At 42.0% G+C, this 15,723-nt stretch overlaps 1 protein-coding gene across 4 annotated transcripts in view; it reads right to left on the bottom strand.

Moving 5' to 3' along the window:
- LOC108703035 (arf-GAP with GTPase, ANK repeat and PH domain-containing protein 1-like) overlaps positions 1-15,312 on the bottom strand; it is a 255,703-nt gene extending 240,391 nt beyond the window's left edge. For 2 of the 4 annotated variants that reach the window (XM_018238943.2, XM_041578783.1), the window contains exon 1: positions 3,588-4,327. In XM_018238943.2, coding sequence (XP_018094432.1) covers positions 3,588-3,750 — 163 coding nt within the window. In that variant the 5' untranslated portion in view covers positions 3,751-4,327. Of the gene's footprint in view, positions 1-3,587; positions 4,328-15,095 lie in introns of those variants that run through there. The other 2 variants (XM_041578782.1, XM_041578781.1) reach the window with 2 other exon arrangements.
- Positions 15,313-15,723: the final 411 nt, after the last annotated feature.

Below are 15,723 nucleotides of genomic sequence, written 5' to 3' on the forward strand. Positions count from 1 at the left end.
GTTAATATCTATAATCTATTCATATGGGCTTGGAATAAAAGGCCAACCAAGCTAAAGTAGAGGGGCCCCTTTCAAACATGTTTAAGCCAAGAATCATTATCTGCTTCAACCAGATACCGACAGTAGCCAGCAGCCGGGTGTACTGCTAGAAACGTGACAGACTCTGTTCCCATGAACATGGTTTAGATGTCATAGAGAGAAGGGACTGACTTGCAGGTGCATCACATTCCTTTAAGGTCTTTGTATAAGAGCCATATAAAGTAAACAAGCTGCACAATTGACATTATGTTCTCTAACAGCGTTGGAAACCAAATGGCCTGGATCCTAGTTCACCGATTTGCAAATAAAAAAGTTAGTAGAGTAGTACTATAAAACCTCTACCTGTGCTATAGGCCTAGTAGGTAATATATGTGCGTGAGTGTTCAGTAAGGAATTTTCAAAGTTTCTGACATAAAACATGAATGAACCATATTCCTGTCCCTGAGCAAGAAAACACGCGGTTAACAAAACATGCACCAAAGCCAATGTCTTCAAAACATCTAACCGCTTCATTCACTCATTCACATATGACACTTTTCAACGTTCACTGGCCAAAATCTGCCCCTTGCGTAGTTGATTCCTTTCAATGCACACACAATGTGCTGAATCAATATCTTTCATCATCATCTATTTTACTGCCAGCAAGAAAATGGCATGTGTGCCAGTAGCCTTTAGGACAAAGTTGCCTCACTGGGACACTTTGGAAAAATCAAAAGCCACACCACCAGTATTAATTTACATTATTGCCAGTGGGGAAGTATTTGGAGTAGATTAGTTGCCTGCAAAAGAGTAGAATTATCTTGGGCATCTAATTTCCTTGTGTGTCATTTCCCTTATGGTTGGATTAAGGATAAAGCAGTGACCCTAAGCCCCCAGAAGTGCCCTTTTGGTAAAAAAAAAATACTAACATATAAAGGATATATATTATATAGTGTTAAAAAGTGATTAAATATCCTTACAATGTACCTTAAGGTGGCCATACACAGAGAGATCCACTCGTTTGGCAATGTCGCCAAACGCGTGGATCTCTCCCCAATATGCCCACCTTGCAATATCGGGCTGATCCGATTGTGGGCCCTAGGGCCCAACGATTGGATCCTAACGGTGGTTTTATGGGTGGTTGGATCGCGTGACAGCATCAATGAACAGGTGTGGCAGCAATCCGACGGGATTTTTAGTTTCCGATTTTTAGCTCTCGATCGGGGAAGCCCACCGGGGGGCACCATACACGGGCCAATAAGTTGCCGACTCGGTTAAATACCGGCTGGGTGGCAACCCAAGCCATGCCGTAATGGCACATAGGCCACTTTTGGGCTTTTTGAGTATTGTTTTTTCATGCAGTAATATATTGAACTAGCATCCTACTTCCTAATAACTGGACATCTAGGGGGATATTTATTAAAGTCCAATTTTTTCTAATCAAACTTTTAAAAGGAAAAAAACACTTTTTTCAAAGAAAAAAAATAGAATTTTTCAAGATTTATTAAACCCCAATGGTGATAAAGTCTGAATAAAAACGTACACCGACTCAGACCTGCAGAGTTCACGTAGAAGTCAATGGCAGATATCCTGTTGGAATTTTAAAGATATCCTGATCTGCACTGGGTTTTGTTGAATATTCGGAAGATTTCGTGGTTTCGGGCGACAAATCCAAAAATGTTGTAGGTTTCGTGGGTCAAATCCGAAAAGTTTCAGTTTTCAGCGAAAACCCAAAAAATTTGTAAGATTCAGACTTTTTCATAATTTTATCGAGTCTTTTCCCACACAAGAAATGTTAGCGAAAATTTATTGATAAATAAGGGGGAAAAGTCCATGCGGATTTGATCGGAGTGGTTTTCAGAACATAGTGAGAACATTTCGGATTTTGATAAATAACCCTACTGTTTATGGTAGAAGCTTGCACATCTAAATACAATGTATTAATCTGCTAAGATACAAAAAAGGATACCCAGCCACTGAATGTGGCCATACTGTACATTTTAAATAACTGTGCACAGTAAAGCACTGTATGGGTACATCAAGTGACATAATAATGCCGTTTGTGTACTGGTTATTCATGAACTTCTGTATTTATATCTATAATTGTAGGCTCTGTAAAAAGGGTAGCTGATTCAGTGTGAGGCACAATCAACTTCCATAAAATATATAAACATTTTTTGGGTGCTCAGCAACACTCCAATAATAATGTAAGCAGAGATCTGTAAAGGGGAACTACATTGATATGATGTAGAATATATAGATGACCTATTCTAAACAAATTTGAAGATTGATCCATCCACCTGTCACTGTGAAAGTGAGCCAATCAGTCTAGACAAAGTACTGAGACAAGTTAGAGTATATTTAAAGGTGAAGGCAGTGCCAAATGTTTAGGCATTCCCCAGTAATTATAATCACTTGCCTAATACCCTGGGCTTACCCCATACCGGTGCAGAATTGCACTGGCACGGGGAATTTCTGAGTGAGTACCAAGTCCCAATCTTCTTCCTGTTTCTTCCTTCTCCATGCCAGGTGTGCACGAGCAGTAGAGTGAAAAACCAAATTTTAAACACAAAGCTGCACATGCAGTAGAATGCATCGATTGCTCTGTGGTCCTCGCTCAGAAGTTCCCCAAGCCGGTGCAGTTTTCTGCTAACAGGAGCAGCGACCGGGGGTATCAGGTGAGTAATTATAATCACTGGGGTGGTTGAACTTTGGCACCCCACAAACACACCACCTTTCTTTCTCTCTTAAAGAGATCATTGCATCATTACCAAAGGAATGCAATGTTCAGCCAACTCCATTGGTAAAATTCTGGTTGGATTTAATGAAGGTCATTTATAAAAGGATGATGTTGCAGCTATTTGGAACATTTTGGAACAGCACTCCCGTTTCAGATGACTATGGTTGCATCAGCCTTGCACATACATTATAAGTGTTTAGCAAGTAGGATTTCCACCCTGCATCCTTTCAACTGATGTTAAAACAGCCAGTAAGATTGCATGAAAGGTGAAATCTTTTTTAAACTACATGTAGTCTGATACCAAAAAGATTCTCTTGTCCAAATGAAAACAACCCCATCTCAGATGGTTGTTACCATCACAGTGGTGGTCAACAGATGGGGCAACTGTGCCTTACACAATCCTTCTGGCCCTGAAAAATAAGTATTAGTATTTCTATGTAAAGCACATGGGTCCAAGTGTTGTTCTTGTTCCCAGGCTGCTTCTTCTTGATAAAGGGTAACCTTATACATATACACATACAATAGTGTCTAAGCACTTTAGGATAGCAACAGCACAACATGGACAGTTTTATTTATCTGTATCCCTTTTTTGTCACAAGCAGACAGATGGCAGTAAAGTCCTCGCTGATGGCTATTGTGAATAGTAGGCTCACAATGTGGGAAAAAATGATTCAGTTGATGTGAAGCAGCACTTGCCACAGCACATGGCATCTGAATGCCCACTTTTGCTGGCACACAGGCATGCTGGTCACAGCAGTTTGGCAATATGGCTGGAAAATATCACAGTGGCTCAATTAGCAATGTTGTGTTGTAAAGGCTTGAGTCTTACCTTCTATGGCTATAACGTGTTCACGGATCTGGTTCTGCAGGACAGATTCATCCAAGCGCTCCAGAAGCTCATATATGGAGTATATATTAGGGTGCACTGATTCAAAACGCTGGATCTCTGCACGAATGGCCGCAGAGTTGGCCAGCTGCTGCTGGTAATTCATCCTTCCAGATTCAGGGAGCCTTACATGTCAGGCCACAAGGTTGCAATGATACATAGGTGGGGTGATATAGAATGAGATAGTGTTGATTTGGGCCTATAGATAGATAGATAAGAGGGTAATTAAAGCCCTAATATAAGGTTGGAAATATATTGCCCTTATAGGACAGAAAGGTTAAAAGTGATCTGGTCATTTGCAAGGGGAATACAGAATTACGTCAAAAGTAGAAGTGAGTGGACTATGAACATAGACTAGGGTTATGGAACTGGTGTGAGGTTTTGAATGTCTGACCCAATGTTTAAAAGGGTTCTCCAGTTACAGGAGAAGTGAATATATGGGGTGATGCATGAAGATCAATACGCAGCTAAAAGAATGCAGAGGAAGAGAACTGCTCAGAGTGTTGGGGGCATATAAATGACATTACAACCAGCACACATGGTAAGGGAGGCACAATGTCTGAATGAAGTACGATACAGAAGAGTATGTAGAAATGCTGGCTAGAAATAAAGGAGGATGGGATGGTGCATATGTGTTAGTGATAGCAGGAGGCTGGCAGATCTGAATAAGAATGGAGGGTGTTGGAGATTGTTGTTATATTTGTACCTCTATGACCTCGTACGTAAAGCAAAACCACAAAATAGTGCAAGTTCAAATACAATGAGGTAGTTTATTGTGTCCAAAAGATAAGACAATAGATTTTGCCTGGGGAAGCGGTCGTGTGTCACCTGGGTGGTACCCGAATGCTTTCCAAAGATACTCCCATATAACATAAGTTTATATAACCATCTTGATGTCATAGATGGGGGTGATAACAAATGGGAGTATGTCAATACCATACATGGTCTGACTCCTCCTTGTACGATTAATGTCTAGATAATTTGCTTAGTCTTACAAGTATTTCAGACAATATTGCAACATATTGTTCTTAGCTCCAACGGTCCACAGTCTCGCAATCAGCTATGGGCTAAACATAGCCTTTGTGGTTATTATTCCAGTAAGCTTGAGCAACACTTATGCAAAAGGCAAACTGACATTGTGCTGACACTCTGGAATTTAAGTAACAGAGTGTTGATCTTTTATTTGTCTGGCCTAGTATAAGCTATATGAGTGACCATTGTCCAGAGTAGACCATTTTAGCCCTTAAAGTCCATCCTGCCTTAGGCCATATAGCGTTATGGCGTCATAGAGGGTGGGGGTGACAACTATCAACCCTCTGACACTAGCCATTCGTCCGTCTTAGGATTTGGACCGTTCCAGCTATCAAGTTCTACTGTCATATCAAATTCTACTGTCATTCCTCTCTTGAAACATTACATATGTTTCACATTAGTAATTACAGGCACAGTAAGAGTGCTGAGAGGACCCCCAGGAACAAGGGAGGTCTATTATAAATGGGACAGTGGTGTATGCTGTTGTGAGTTACAGTTCAACTATGGTGTCAGCACCAATACAGAAGTGTAGCTGAAAAACTGAATTGAGTGAAAGCAACGAAAACAGGAAGCTAGGGAGCTAGAGATATTTCCTGTTTTTTAGGAACTAGCTTGACTAGTGACCGCTGGAACCGCACAAGGAAGCAAGAACCGTCTGAATATAACATGTAGCCTAAGATTTAAGCAAAGATATGATTATAGTGAACTTAGGTTTCAAAATAAAGCAAAATAAAGCATTACATAGAGATAATAAAACATCATTACATCGAGATAACAAGACATAGTAATAATCATCCTGAGTAAGATAATACTGATATTGTAACATAATACTGATTTCATTTAAGGTAAAAATTCAAGTTAGATTCAAAAAATACCCTGAGGTTATTCAAAAGTACCCTGAGATTAAGATAAAAATGGAAATGAAAATCAAAAATGAAAAATTTAAAATATTGAAAAGTTTTAAGATAAAAGTTAAAAATTTTAAAAATGTAAGATAAAAGATAAAATCAAAAATGAAGATCAGTAAAAAATGTTTTAAAAAAATGTAAAAATGAAGATTAGTCAAAATGAAAAATACTAAAATGAAGTACTAAAATGAAGCTAAAAATGCTAAAGTCAAACTTTTTTTTTTTTTTTTTTTTTTTTTGTTTGAGCAAACCTCCCCTATAAGGCTGATAAAAGTTATATCATATAAATGTAAATCAAATTAGAGCAGAAGCTGGGGAGGAGGTACAGCGGCTTATGGCACACATCATTACTTTAACAATAAGGTACAGACCAAGGGCCAGAGCTAAAATAACTAGGATGGGTTTAAAGAAACTTCCAAGGAAATCATTTAACCATCCACCAATATTACCTAACCATGTAAAGGGATTAAAACCATTTTTAGAAATATCCCTGGCTTGTTTTTGCAATTCGAAAACCTTGGCCATATGAGATTCAACAAGCGATTCAGAATCATTAATGTAAGTGCAACATTCTTCTCCTACTAAAACACAGACTCCACCTTGTTCTGCTAACAAGTAATCTAGGGCCATTCTATTCTGAAGGGCTACTTTACGAATCTGAGCTAATTCTACATTAATTGCAAGGACCGATATTACAGTGTTGTTAATCATGCGGTCAAGAAGAGAAGCATATTCATTAAGGCGAGCCATCATTTCTATTCCCCAACCTGTCCAGGCAGGGAAGAAAGCCCAAGCCTTATCTTTATCATTAAAAAGTTCCCTTTTCTGTATCTTAAGGTTTAAAACAGCAGATGAGTGTGTATCAATAAGTGAGGTAGCAGATAATTCTGTTCTAGTTCTAACAGCTGGGACTACATTTCCTATAGTACATCTACCTTCGGCTCCCATGGGCAACCATGCATAGGCTTTCTTACCACAGATGTAATAAGTCCCTGAAGGAAGCACCATGGGGCGGTGAAAACCCTGATTTCTAACCTGAAGTATTAAAAATTTTATGTTATAGTGAGCAGGACCATCTATATAATCTAAATCCCATTCTAAACTCTTATTGGCCCAAGAAAGGCAGGGCTCAATAGTAGAAGATACTTTTGTTTCATCAACACAATGTGCATATGTGGTGGCTGCTTCATAATGTGTGGGGACCTGAGTAATATTTAAATCAGTTGAATTACATGTAGTTTCTCCTATAAGGATTTTAGGAATCCTAATATGTTTACCATTAATGGTCATCCGCGTTTTTCTACTAAAAACAGTGAAACATACTGAAGGATGGCGTACTATTCCTGCCAAAATAAGAGCTGGGGGTGCTTTCATTATTTCATCACCTTTACCAGAAATTTCCCTAAATTTAGACAATTCTGGATCAAGAGTTGAAAAGTCCATCACATATCTGTCTTCAAAATCAGTCCATGTAAAGGGGACCCCAAGGATAGGGGTACCAAGGCTGTGAGTAGGAATATGTGAGCAAACCCAACAATCAGTCTTATTTTCAATAGCGGCAGCAGTACTGTGCAGTTTTAAAAGTTCATTGTCAGTCCATAATGCTGTTATGGGGGTGGAGAGGAAGTAGGAAACACAGAAGGACAAGGCAAGCAGTCTCGAAGATGAATCCATGTCCCGTGGTTTTCAAGTAATACGGCAGTGGGGGAGAGCTGTTGTATTTTAAAAGGACCGGAATATATAGGCTGGTCCCAACGGCTACGAGTAAAGTTTCTCTTGTAGACCAGATCTCCGACCTGGAAAAGAAAAGAAGGAGTGACAACAACAGGTGCCTTGGAAATATTCACTTCAGACATTTGGTGTGCTAACTGGAGACACCGTATGAGATTGTATGGGCTGTCAGCATTAGGAAGTGGACGTGTACTGATGGTGTGGATAAGAGACATACGTCTACCGGTAGTGATTTCAAATGGGGTAAGTCCACAACGCCTAATAGGATGGTTGCGGAGTATGAACAATGCAGCTGGGAGACATTCCAGCCACGAGCCATTTGTAGCAGCTGTCAATTTTCGGAGTTGTGTCTTTAAGAGACCATTAGCTCTTTCCACAATGCCATTGGAGGTTGGTTTGTACACAGACACGTACCTCCACTTGATATCAGTACAATTTGCAAATGTCTCACAAAGTTGATTTTTGAAATGGCTTCCATTGTCAGAAACAATGGACTTAGGAATCCCATGTCTGGGAAAGATTTCATTGTATAGATTATCAAATACAACCAGAGCTGTTTCCTTCCTACATGGAAAAACTTCTAACCATTGAGAGTACGGGTCAATCATGACCAAAAGATACCTGTATCCTTTGCAAGGAGTTACCATGTCCGTGAAATCGATATGCCATTCTCTGAAGGGGCCAGCAGGCCTTGGAATCGCTCCAGGGGGAATCCTTGGAGTTTGATGACTGGTGTTGGTGAAACAAACATTGCAAGTATTGACCACAGCTTTACAAATATCTTTTAAATCTGGGCACCAGTACATTCCCCTTATAGTGTTGATTAAGTCATTTGTTGGCATATGTGACCCGTAGTGTAACTGGTGGGCCAATAGGTGGCACTCACTTATGGGCAATGCTGGTACACCTGAAGGGTGCATCCAAATATATGGAGGCTCATCATTGTGATAGTAATGAGAGCACTCATTAGCCACCCATTTGTCTGTTTCTGCACTAGTGGCGCTTTCTTGCATTACTCTGATGGGTGCAAAAGGGTTAGAAGTGGAAAGATATTTCTTAGCTCGTGTTTGTACAAAAAATGTTAGTGGGTTTGTGGTTTGTTTTGCTAGTTCGTCAACTATCTGATTGCCGTATGCGACAATATCTGTGACATTATGTTGGTGTGCTTTTACCCATTCACAGGATGTTTTTAAATCTTTCTTGTGTCTTTCCTGTAGTACTTCCATTATAGCAAGAATCGTGTCATGATGTTGTAGTGGGGTCCCTTTTCCTGTAACGAAACCTCTCTTGTGCCATTTAGATGCATTTGTGTGTATGGTGGTAGTGACGTAAGCTGAGTCTGTATACAGAACTCCGTTGTTGTCATTCATGAGCCGGAAACCTTCTAAGGCGGCGGCTATCTCTGCTAATTGGGCTGATGTATCTGGTGGCAATGCATATTGTTTTTTCTGTATAATTTCTTTGGTGTCAGGATCTATCTGACACACGGCAAAGCCCGTATGTGTTTCTGTCTGTGAACCGTCAGAGAAAATTACAACATGTGACGGTGGTAAATCTGTTACTGGGACAATACCCATAAAGGGACGTTCCTCTGGAATTTCCTCAGAGGTACAATCATGGTTCTCAGCCGAGAACAACAATAAATCTTTAAGATTATTGAAAGGATTAGTTGGAGGCATTCCTTTGAAAGAAATGTGACTTCGTAGGAGCACAGCCGTGCATTGTCCTACGCGTGCAGGCACAAAGTGTAATGTATTACTTTTGAGTAGTGCTGGCACGTCATGTGAGGTGTATATGATAACACTGGGAACAATTACATGTGAATAGAGTTTTTCTACAGATGCTGCGCAAGCGCATATGTTACGTTCACAGGAAGTGAAAGCTTGTTCTATGGGTGTAAAAATTCCTGAAAAGTGTCCTATAATACATCCCTCTTGTTGGGTGGCCACAGCCGCCCAACAGATTGCGTTTGCAAAAACGTACATGTAGATAGGCTCACAGCTGTTCGGCAAATGGAGTTGTGGGGCCTGCAAAATATCAGACATTAGACATTCAAGAGCAGTAGAGTCAGATTGAGACAGAGAGACAGAAGCATAACCAGGAGGGTTGCCTTTGAGGTATTTTCTGAAAGGAAGTATGCGAGAACTGTAAGCAGGAATCCATAAGCGACAAAAGTTAAACAAACCCAAAACACTGCGTAATTCTTTGACTGAGGTAGGTAGATGCATACGTTGGACATCAGTGAGCACCTGGGGGCCCATGAGTTTGGCTCCCTTGCTGAGTGTCATGCCTAGAAAAGTAACTGAGGTTTGACAAAATTGCAGCTTTGAACGATTGACCTTGTAACCACATGTATGCAAATGCAGAAGTAAGGCACGAGTGTAGTGTTGGCACAGTTCAGCAGTGTCTGCGGAAAGCAAAAGGTCGTCAACATACTGGAGTAGGAAAGCAGAAGTAGGTAAAAGGTCAGTGAACGTTTGCAGATCAGTCGCGAGTACGCGGCTGAAGATTGAGGGACTGTCAACTCCGCCCATTACGAGGCGGGTCCATTGGTAACGGTTATTGTTGTATGTGAATGCAAAAAGTGGTCTGGATTGCTGAGATAAAGGAATGCAATAAAATGCTTGGGATAAATCCAAAACTGAATTATATTCCTTTAAGGGGTTGTCTTGTAAGAGAGTGGCAGGGTTGGCAACAACGGGGAACTCTGCTGCGACTACTTCATTTAACTTCCGTAAGTCATGGACTATACGGTAGGAGCCATTTGGCTTCTGTACTGGGTACAAAGGAGTGTTATAAGGAGAGTCGCTTGGTTCAATTATGCCGTGTTGCAAAAGTAGATTAATTTCATCTGCCACACCCTGAATGGACTGGGCTTTGAGTGGGTACTGTGGTACCTTGGGGCCATCACACCCTGGACGTAAATTAATTTGCACCTCTTCAACTGAAATGGCCTTACCAAAAGGTGCCTCGGGTGTGGCCCAGACTGCTTTAGGTATATCGTCAAATGGATCAACTGAATCTGCAGAAGAAGTGACAGTAGTTGCAAACAGTACAGTTGGCAGTGAGACAGCAAAATCAAGAATGATGTTAGCTTTGGTTAACAAGTCTCTGCCTAGCAAATTGACAGGACATGTAGGTGCATAGACAAAAGCATGTAGACAGGTGATTGTCCCAATTGTCACTGGAACTTCAGAGGTTAATTGGTTTAGCTGAGGCTTACCATCAAATCCTGTAGTGGAAACTGTTTGGGAAGAAAGGGTTAAACCAGCAGGAAGTGCAGAGAGAACAGATACTGTAGCGCCTGAGTCAAGCAAAAAAAATGTAGGCATTTCTGCTATAGAAACAGTGAGAAAAGGTTCTTCAGTGGACATGGGAACCCGTAAAAGCATAGACAGTCATTGCGATTGGTTCCTGGGTGGAGACCAATTAGGAAAAGATTGAACATTGGAATTGTTGCGAGATTGAAAGTTAGAAGAGTTGTACTGATTGTTAAATCGCTTTGGACTACGGCATGCACGGGCATAATGTCCTGGCGTGTTACAGTTAAAACAGACACCTTTGGGAGTGTAATTAGCTTTGAAATCTCCAGATTTCCCTCTATTAGGGTTGTGAAATTGACCACCGGACTGAACATTTGCAAAAAAGGTAGGGAAATCTTTCAAAAATTCCCTGAAAGAATAGGACTCAGTGGTGGGTGTTGGTTCTGGGGATTGATCTGTGGGCTTGCTTTCGGGCTTGTTTTCTCCGTCTTGGAGTTCCTTAATTTGCAAGGACATGAGTTTATGCTGGGTGTTTTTGAAATCCTTCTCTGCCTTTTTACTGTCTTCCTCATAGATTTTATGATAGTGAAGGATATGAGTATAAATCTCCTTCCATGATTTGGCATCTAAGCCGACTATAGCATCTAATTTTTTCTGTAAGGCGGCTGGGAAACCTTTACGGAGGGCCTGATAAACAAGTGGCACTACATTTGGTTCGTAAGGATCCATTCCTGTTTCTTGTGCCCATTGTTCTAAGAATTCTGAAATGTGTTTAGTTATGTCTGCACTTTCAGGGAGAGAAGTATTCATTAGTTTCCCGAAGTCCTTGTGAGTGGGATAACAAACTCTGAGAGCTGCAAAAATTCTAGGTCTGTAAGGGTTAAATTCAGCTCCGTCGTGAGAATCTGAGGACAGAACAATATGAGGAAGTCCTGCCTCGTTCCATATGGACTGCGCTGAGCGTCCAAGAATTTGAGCTAGTAATGCTTTTAGATCGCCTAAGCATAGAGACATGCCGGCAGTTAGTATTTCAAATTTAGATATCCAGGGGTCTGCCCCCCTTAACAGAGGTGGCAGAGCCTTGATTATCCCTTCCACATCGGCAAAGTTCCAAGGGACATATTTAAGTCCTTTGGTAGTATGCATAAGAGGATACATCTGTTTGGGTGAGGGTGAGACTATGTTAGCAAGTGCGCTCAGATTTTCATATTTCTCCCAAATGCTAAGACCATTAATCATGTATTGTCTGTCCCAATTTGGATCTCCCATGCCTCCTCTGATACAGAGGCGTGCTGTATTCAAGTTACGGGTGTCCAGCGCTCCCTCTCTAGGGAATGGGGTAACATTAGGTTTTAAAGATTCTGACCAGCCGGCCAGATTGTCAACCCATGGATCTACAAAAGTGCTATCCCCCCCTTCTCCTCGGATTACTATATCCTTTGGGGAGAAAGAATTTTGTTTTGGAGTGTTGTTTTTTGGTCTTGTAACAATAGTTGCCAAGACTCTAGCTGTTGGGATTTCTGCATCTTCTAATATGGGCATTTCATCCCCTTCCTCATCAAAAGATATGTTAGAGAGAGGTGTATTTGCCCTGACTTCAGGGTGATTTCCCATAGGGGTCTGAAAACCTTGACTAGGAGGTGCTCTGTTAACAGGGGTTTGGTGTGCAGCATCCTCATTAGGACGAAAAGGGTTGGTTTTGCTAAGTTTAAGACGCCCTGAAACGTCTGCCCAGTATGAGTCCTCATTACTGGCATGTGGCACTGTCTGCAAGTTTGTTGGTGGGGGAAGTGCCGGGGCAGTATAGCCCTGTGCTACCCTAGGATTGCCAATAGGCGTGTTTAGGGCAGTCTGTAATTGCTCCTGTGCGTCCATGTTAAGGACGGGATATAATTTGGCTGAACTCGGAGCAGTGTCTATGTGGGCTGGTTCAGCTGGGGCATATGCAGGTGGTTTTTCTGGGTATTGCTGAGCATATGCTTGCCAGATGTCATGGCATGCGGTATGTGCTTTTAGTTCTTTGCCCTTACATTTATCATTGATCTGTTCTAACAGGCTAGCTAGATCTGTAGGGAGAATGCTGCAGTTTTCTGGCCAGGAAAACGTGGCATCCTTACTTGTACCCCACTTAACCCATGCTTTGTGACATGTTACAAGAGCCTTACGACATAAGGGGTTTTGGTCACATACCTTAACCAGAAGTTCTGGGGTTGGTTTAGGTTTAAGCATTTTGAACATATCGCCTCAAATAGTAAATAAGGAGAACAAAATTTAACAAGGCGAAAAAAAATAAGATTGCTTCCAACGCTAAGTTGTACTTGGAAGAATTACTCTCTTCTTCTGTTGAAGGCATAAGAAATCTCCCTAACAAAGAAAGTGGGAGTGTGTCTGTAGTGTTTTTACAATGTGGGACTTACAAACTGAGTGTAAGGGGAGAAAAAAGATTTGAAGCTGCAGATGTTTGACACCTAGATGCTTCTAGGGCTCTCTTTTGACATATGCAGATTCAAACAGACAGGAAAGTGATTCACACACCATACGCTAAAGAATTCCCTTCAGAAAACCTAGTTTTCCGTTCTCTGGCCTGTTTGGTCGCCCTATAAACAGAAACCGCAGAGAAAACACCTAAACCGCAAGCAGACTCTGAAATAGAGTCACGGATTCCCTTATGGACACTATCACACAGTTTACAATTAAGCTAAAGTTATTCACGCACTCGGTTGATTCTGGAGGGTGTGGGTTCCAGTTTCAACCACAATCATTCAATCACAACAGTCAGGGATCCTTTGTCATTCATACATCAACATGCATGTGTAATTGCTATGACAGAATTTTTTCTACTTAGTGTAACTGCTCATGATGAGGAACTAGGTACGTACAAATTACAAAAACAGTAAGAAAAAGGCGTATTCCTATCATGAACGGCAGAATATCAGAACTGGTTAGTACAACACTTAATACAATAATAAGCAGTAGATATAGACTAGAAAAGTACATTTATGCTCACCTTATCAGAGCCTTCCACGTGGGTATCATTCATCCGTAAAGTAAAGCTTTCACGGGGAATCCGTCCTGGAGCAAAAGAAGTCTCCACGGGTAGTCTCCTGTCACGAGAAGCAGGAGCTCTCTTCTCAACTTGCCTGAAGATCCGACTGAAAAACTTGGGCGTCCAGCGTCCGATATCACAGTCGGCGGGTCACCAAATGTTGTTATATTTGTACCTCTATGACCTCGTACGTAAAGCAAAACCACAAAATAGTGCAAGTTCAAATACAATGAGGTAGTTTATTGTGTCCAAAAGATAAGACAATAGATTTTGCCTGGGGAAGCGGTCGTGTGTCACCTGGGTGGTACCCGAATGCTTTCCAAAGATACTCCCATATAACATAAGTTTATATAACCATCTTGATGTCATAGATGGGGGTGATAACAAATGGGAGTATGTCAATACCATACATGGTCTGACTCCTCCTTGTACGATTAATGTCTAGATAATTTGCTTAGTCTTACAAGTATTTCAGACAATATTGCAACATATTGTTCTTAGCTCCAACGGTCCACAGTCTCGCAATCAGCTATGGGCTAAACATAGCCTTTGTGGTTATTATTCCAGTAAGCTTGAGCAACACTTATGCAAAAGGCAAACTGACATTGTGCTGACACTCTGGAATTTAAGTAACAGAGTGTTGATCTTTTATTTGTCTGGCCTAGTATAAGCTATATGAGTGACCATTGTCCAGAGTAGACCATTTTAGCCCTTAAAGTCCATCCTGCCTTAGGCCATATAGCGTTATGGCGTCATAGAGGGTGGGGGTGACAACTATCAACCCTCTGACACTAGCCATTCGTCCGTCTTAGGATTTGGACCGTTCCAGCTATCAAGTTCTACTGTCATATCAAATTCTACTGTCAAGATGAGCGCTGGCAGGACACTGATGTGAATGGGACAGAGAGATCTGGGGAATATGAGCTACGCTGCAGAGACAGGAGTGAGGTGGTGCAGGGCAGGCTATATGGAAAGGTGGCTGTATGTATGGAAGGGTGGTTGTATGGGTGGAAGGATGGGTGGCTGTATGTATGTATGTATGTATGTATGTATGTATGTATGTATGGAAGGGTGGCTGTATGGATGGGTGGTTGTATGTATGTATGTATGTATGTATGTATGTATGGAAGGGTGGTTGTATGGATGGGTGGTTGTATGTATGTATGTATGTATGGAAGGGTGGCTGTATGGATGGGTGGTTGTATGTATGTATGTATGTATGTATGTATGTATGTAAGGAATGTGATGGGGCTGCACAGAGGACAGATGGACAAGGGGCAGGAGGGCACTCAGGGGAGGGAGGAGCTGAAGGAAGGCTGCAGCCAGAGGACAAATGTGGCGCAGGACAGAGAGAAGAGATGAGTTACATGGGGTGGGATTCAGGCTGGGCAGTGGGAGGCTGGGAGGACACTGCCGGCAGGAAGAATCAGTCCTGGTCAGTCGCCCCCTCTTTCATGCTGATCAAACGCACCCACCGCACTTGTCCTTCGCTCTCCTCAGCCTGACGCACAATCCGCTCCCCCTGCTCCGGTTCCAGCTTTCTCACCGCGGGCTCCCGCTTCCTATTCCATACAAAACGCTCTCCAGATCCTGCTGTGTTTTCCTCTCTTCCTCCGTCAGTCTCTTCCCCTCTCTCCTCCTCCTCCACCAGCCTCACCTTCCTGTCTCCTCCCCTTCCCTCCTACAGCAACTGCTGCTGCTGCTGCTGCTTCTGCTGAGCTTGGAGCCTTCAACTTGCGCCTTCCCAGCTGGGGCTGACTGGCACCTCCCAGTGTCCCTCCGTTGGCGACTCGGCGTGGCTGCTGGGAGCTGTAGTTGGACAGGAGCCGAAAGGCGCAGTTTGGGCATAAGGTCAAGAAGAACTCAGAGCAGGAGCAAGAAAAGAGAAGAGCGGCTGCCAATGAAGTAATCTTGCCTTAGAGCCGCACATATAATGTTTGTGGGTAATTGTCAGGGATACACAGACACATCTAAGGATACACACTGAGCCAGCTATACCTATAGTGACACGTGACTCATACAAAGTACCAACAGGAAGTGCCTATACTTTACTAATGTGAGGTCTACTTGTAGTGATTATGTCCTATTAGGATCTACAT

This window comes from Xenopus laevis, chromosome 9_10S (genome assembly GCF_017654675.1).
Source record: "Xenopus laevis strain J_2021 chromosome 9_10S, Xenopus_laevis_v10.1, whole genome shotgun sequence".
NCBI lineage: Eukaryota > Metazoa > Chordata > Amphibia > Anura > Pipidae > Xenopus > Xenopus laevis.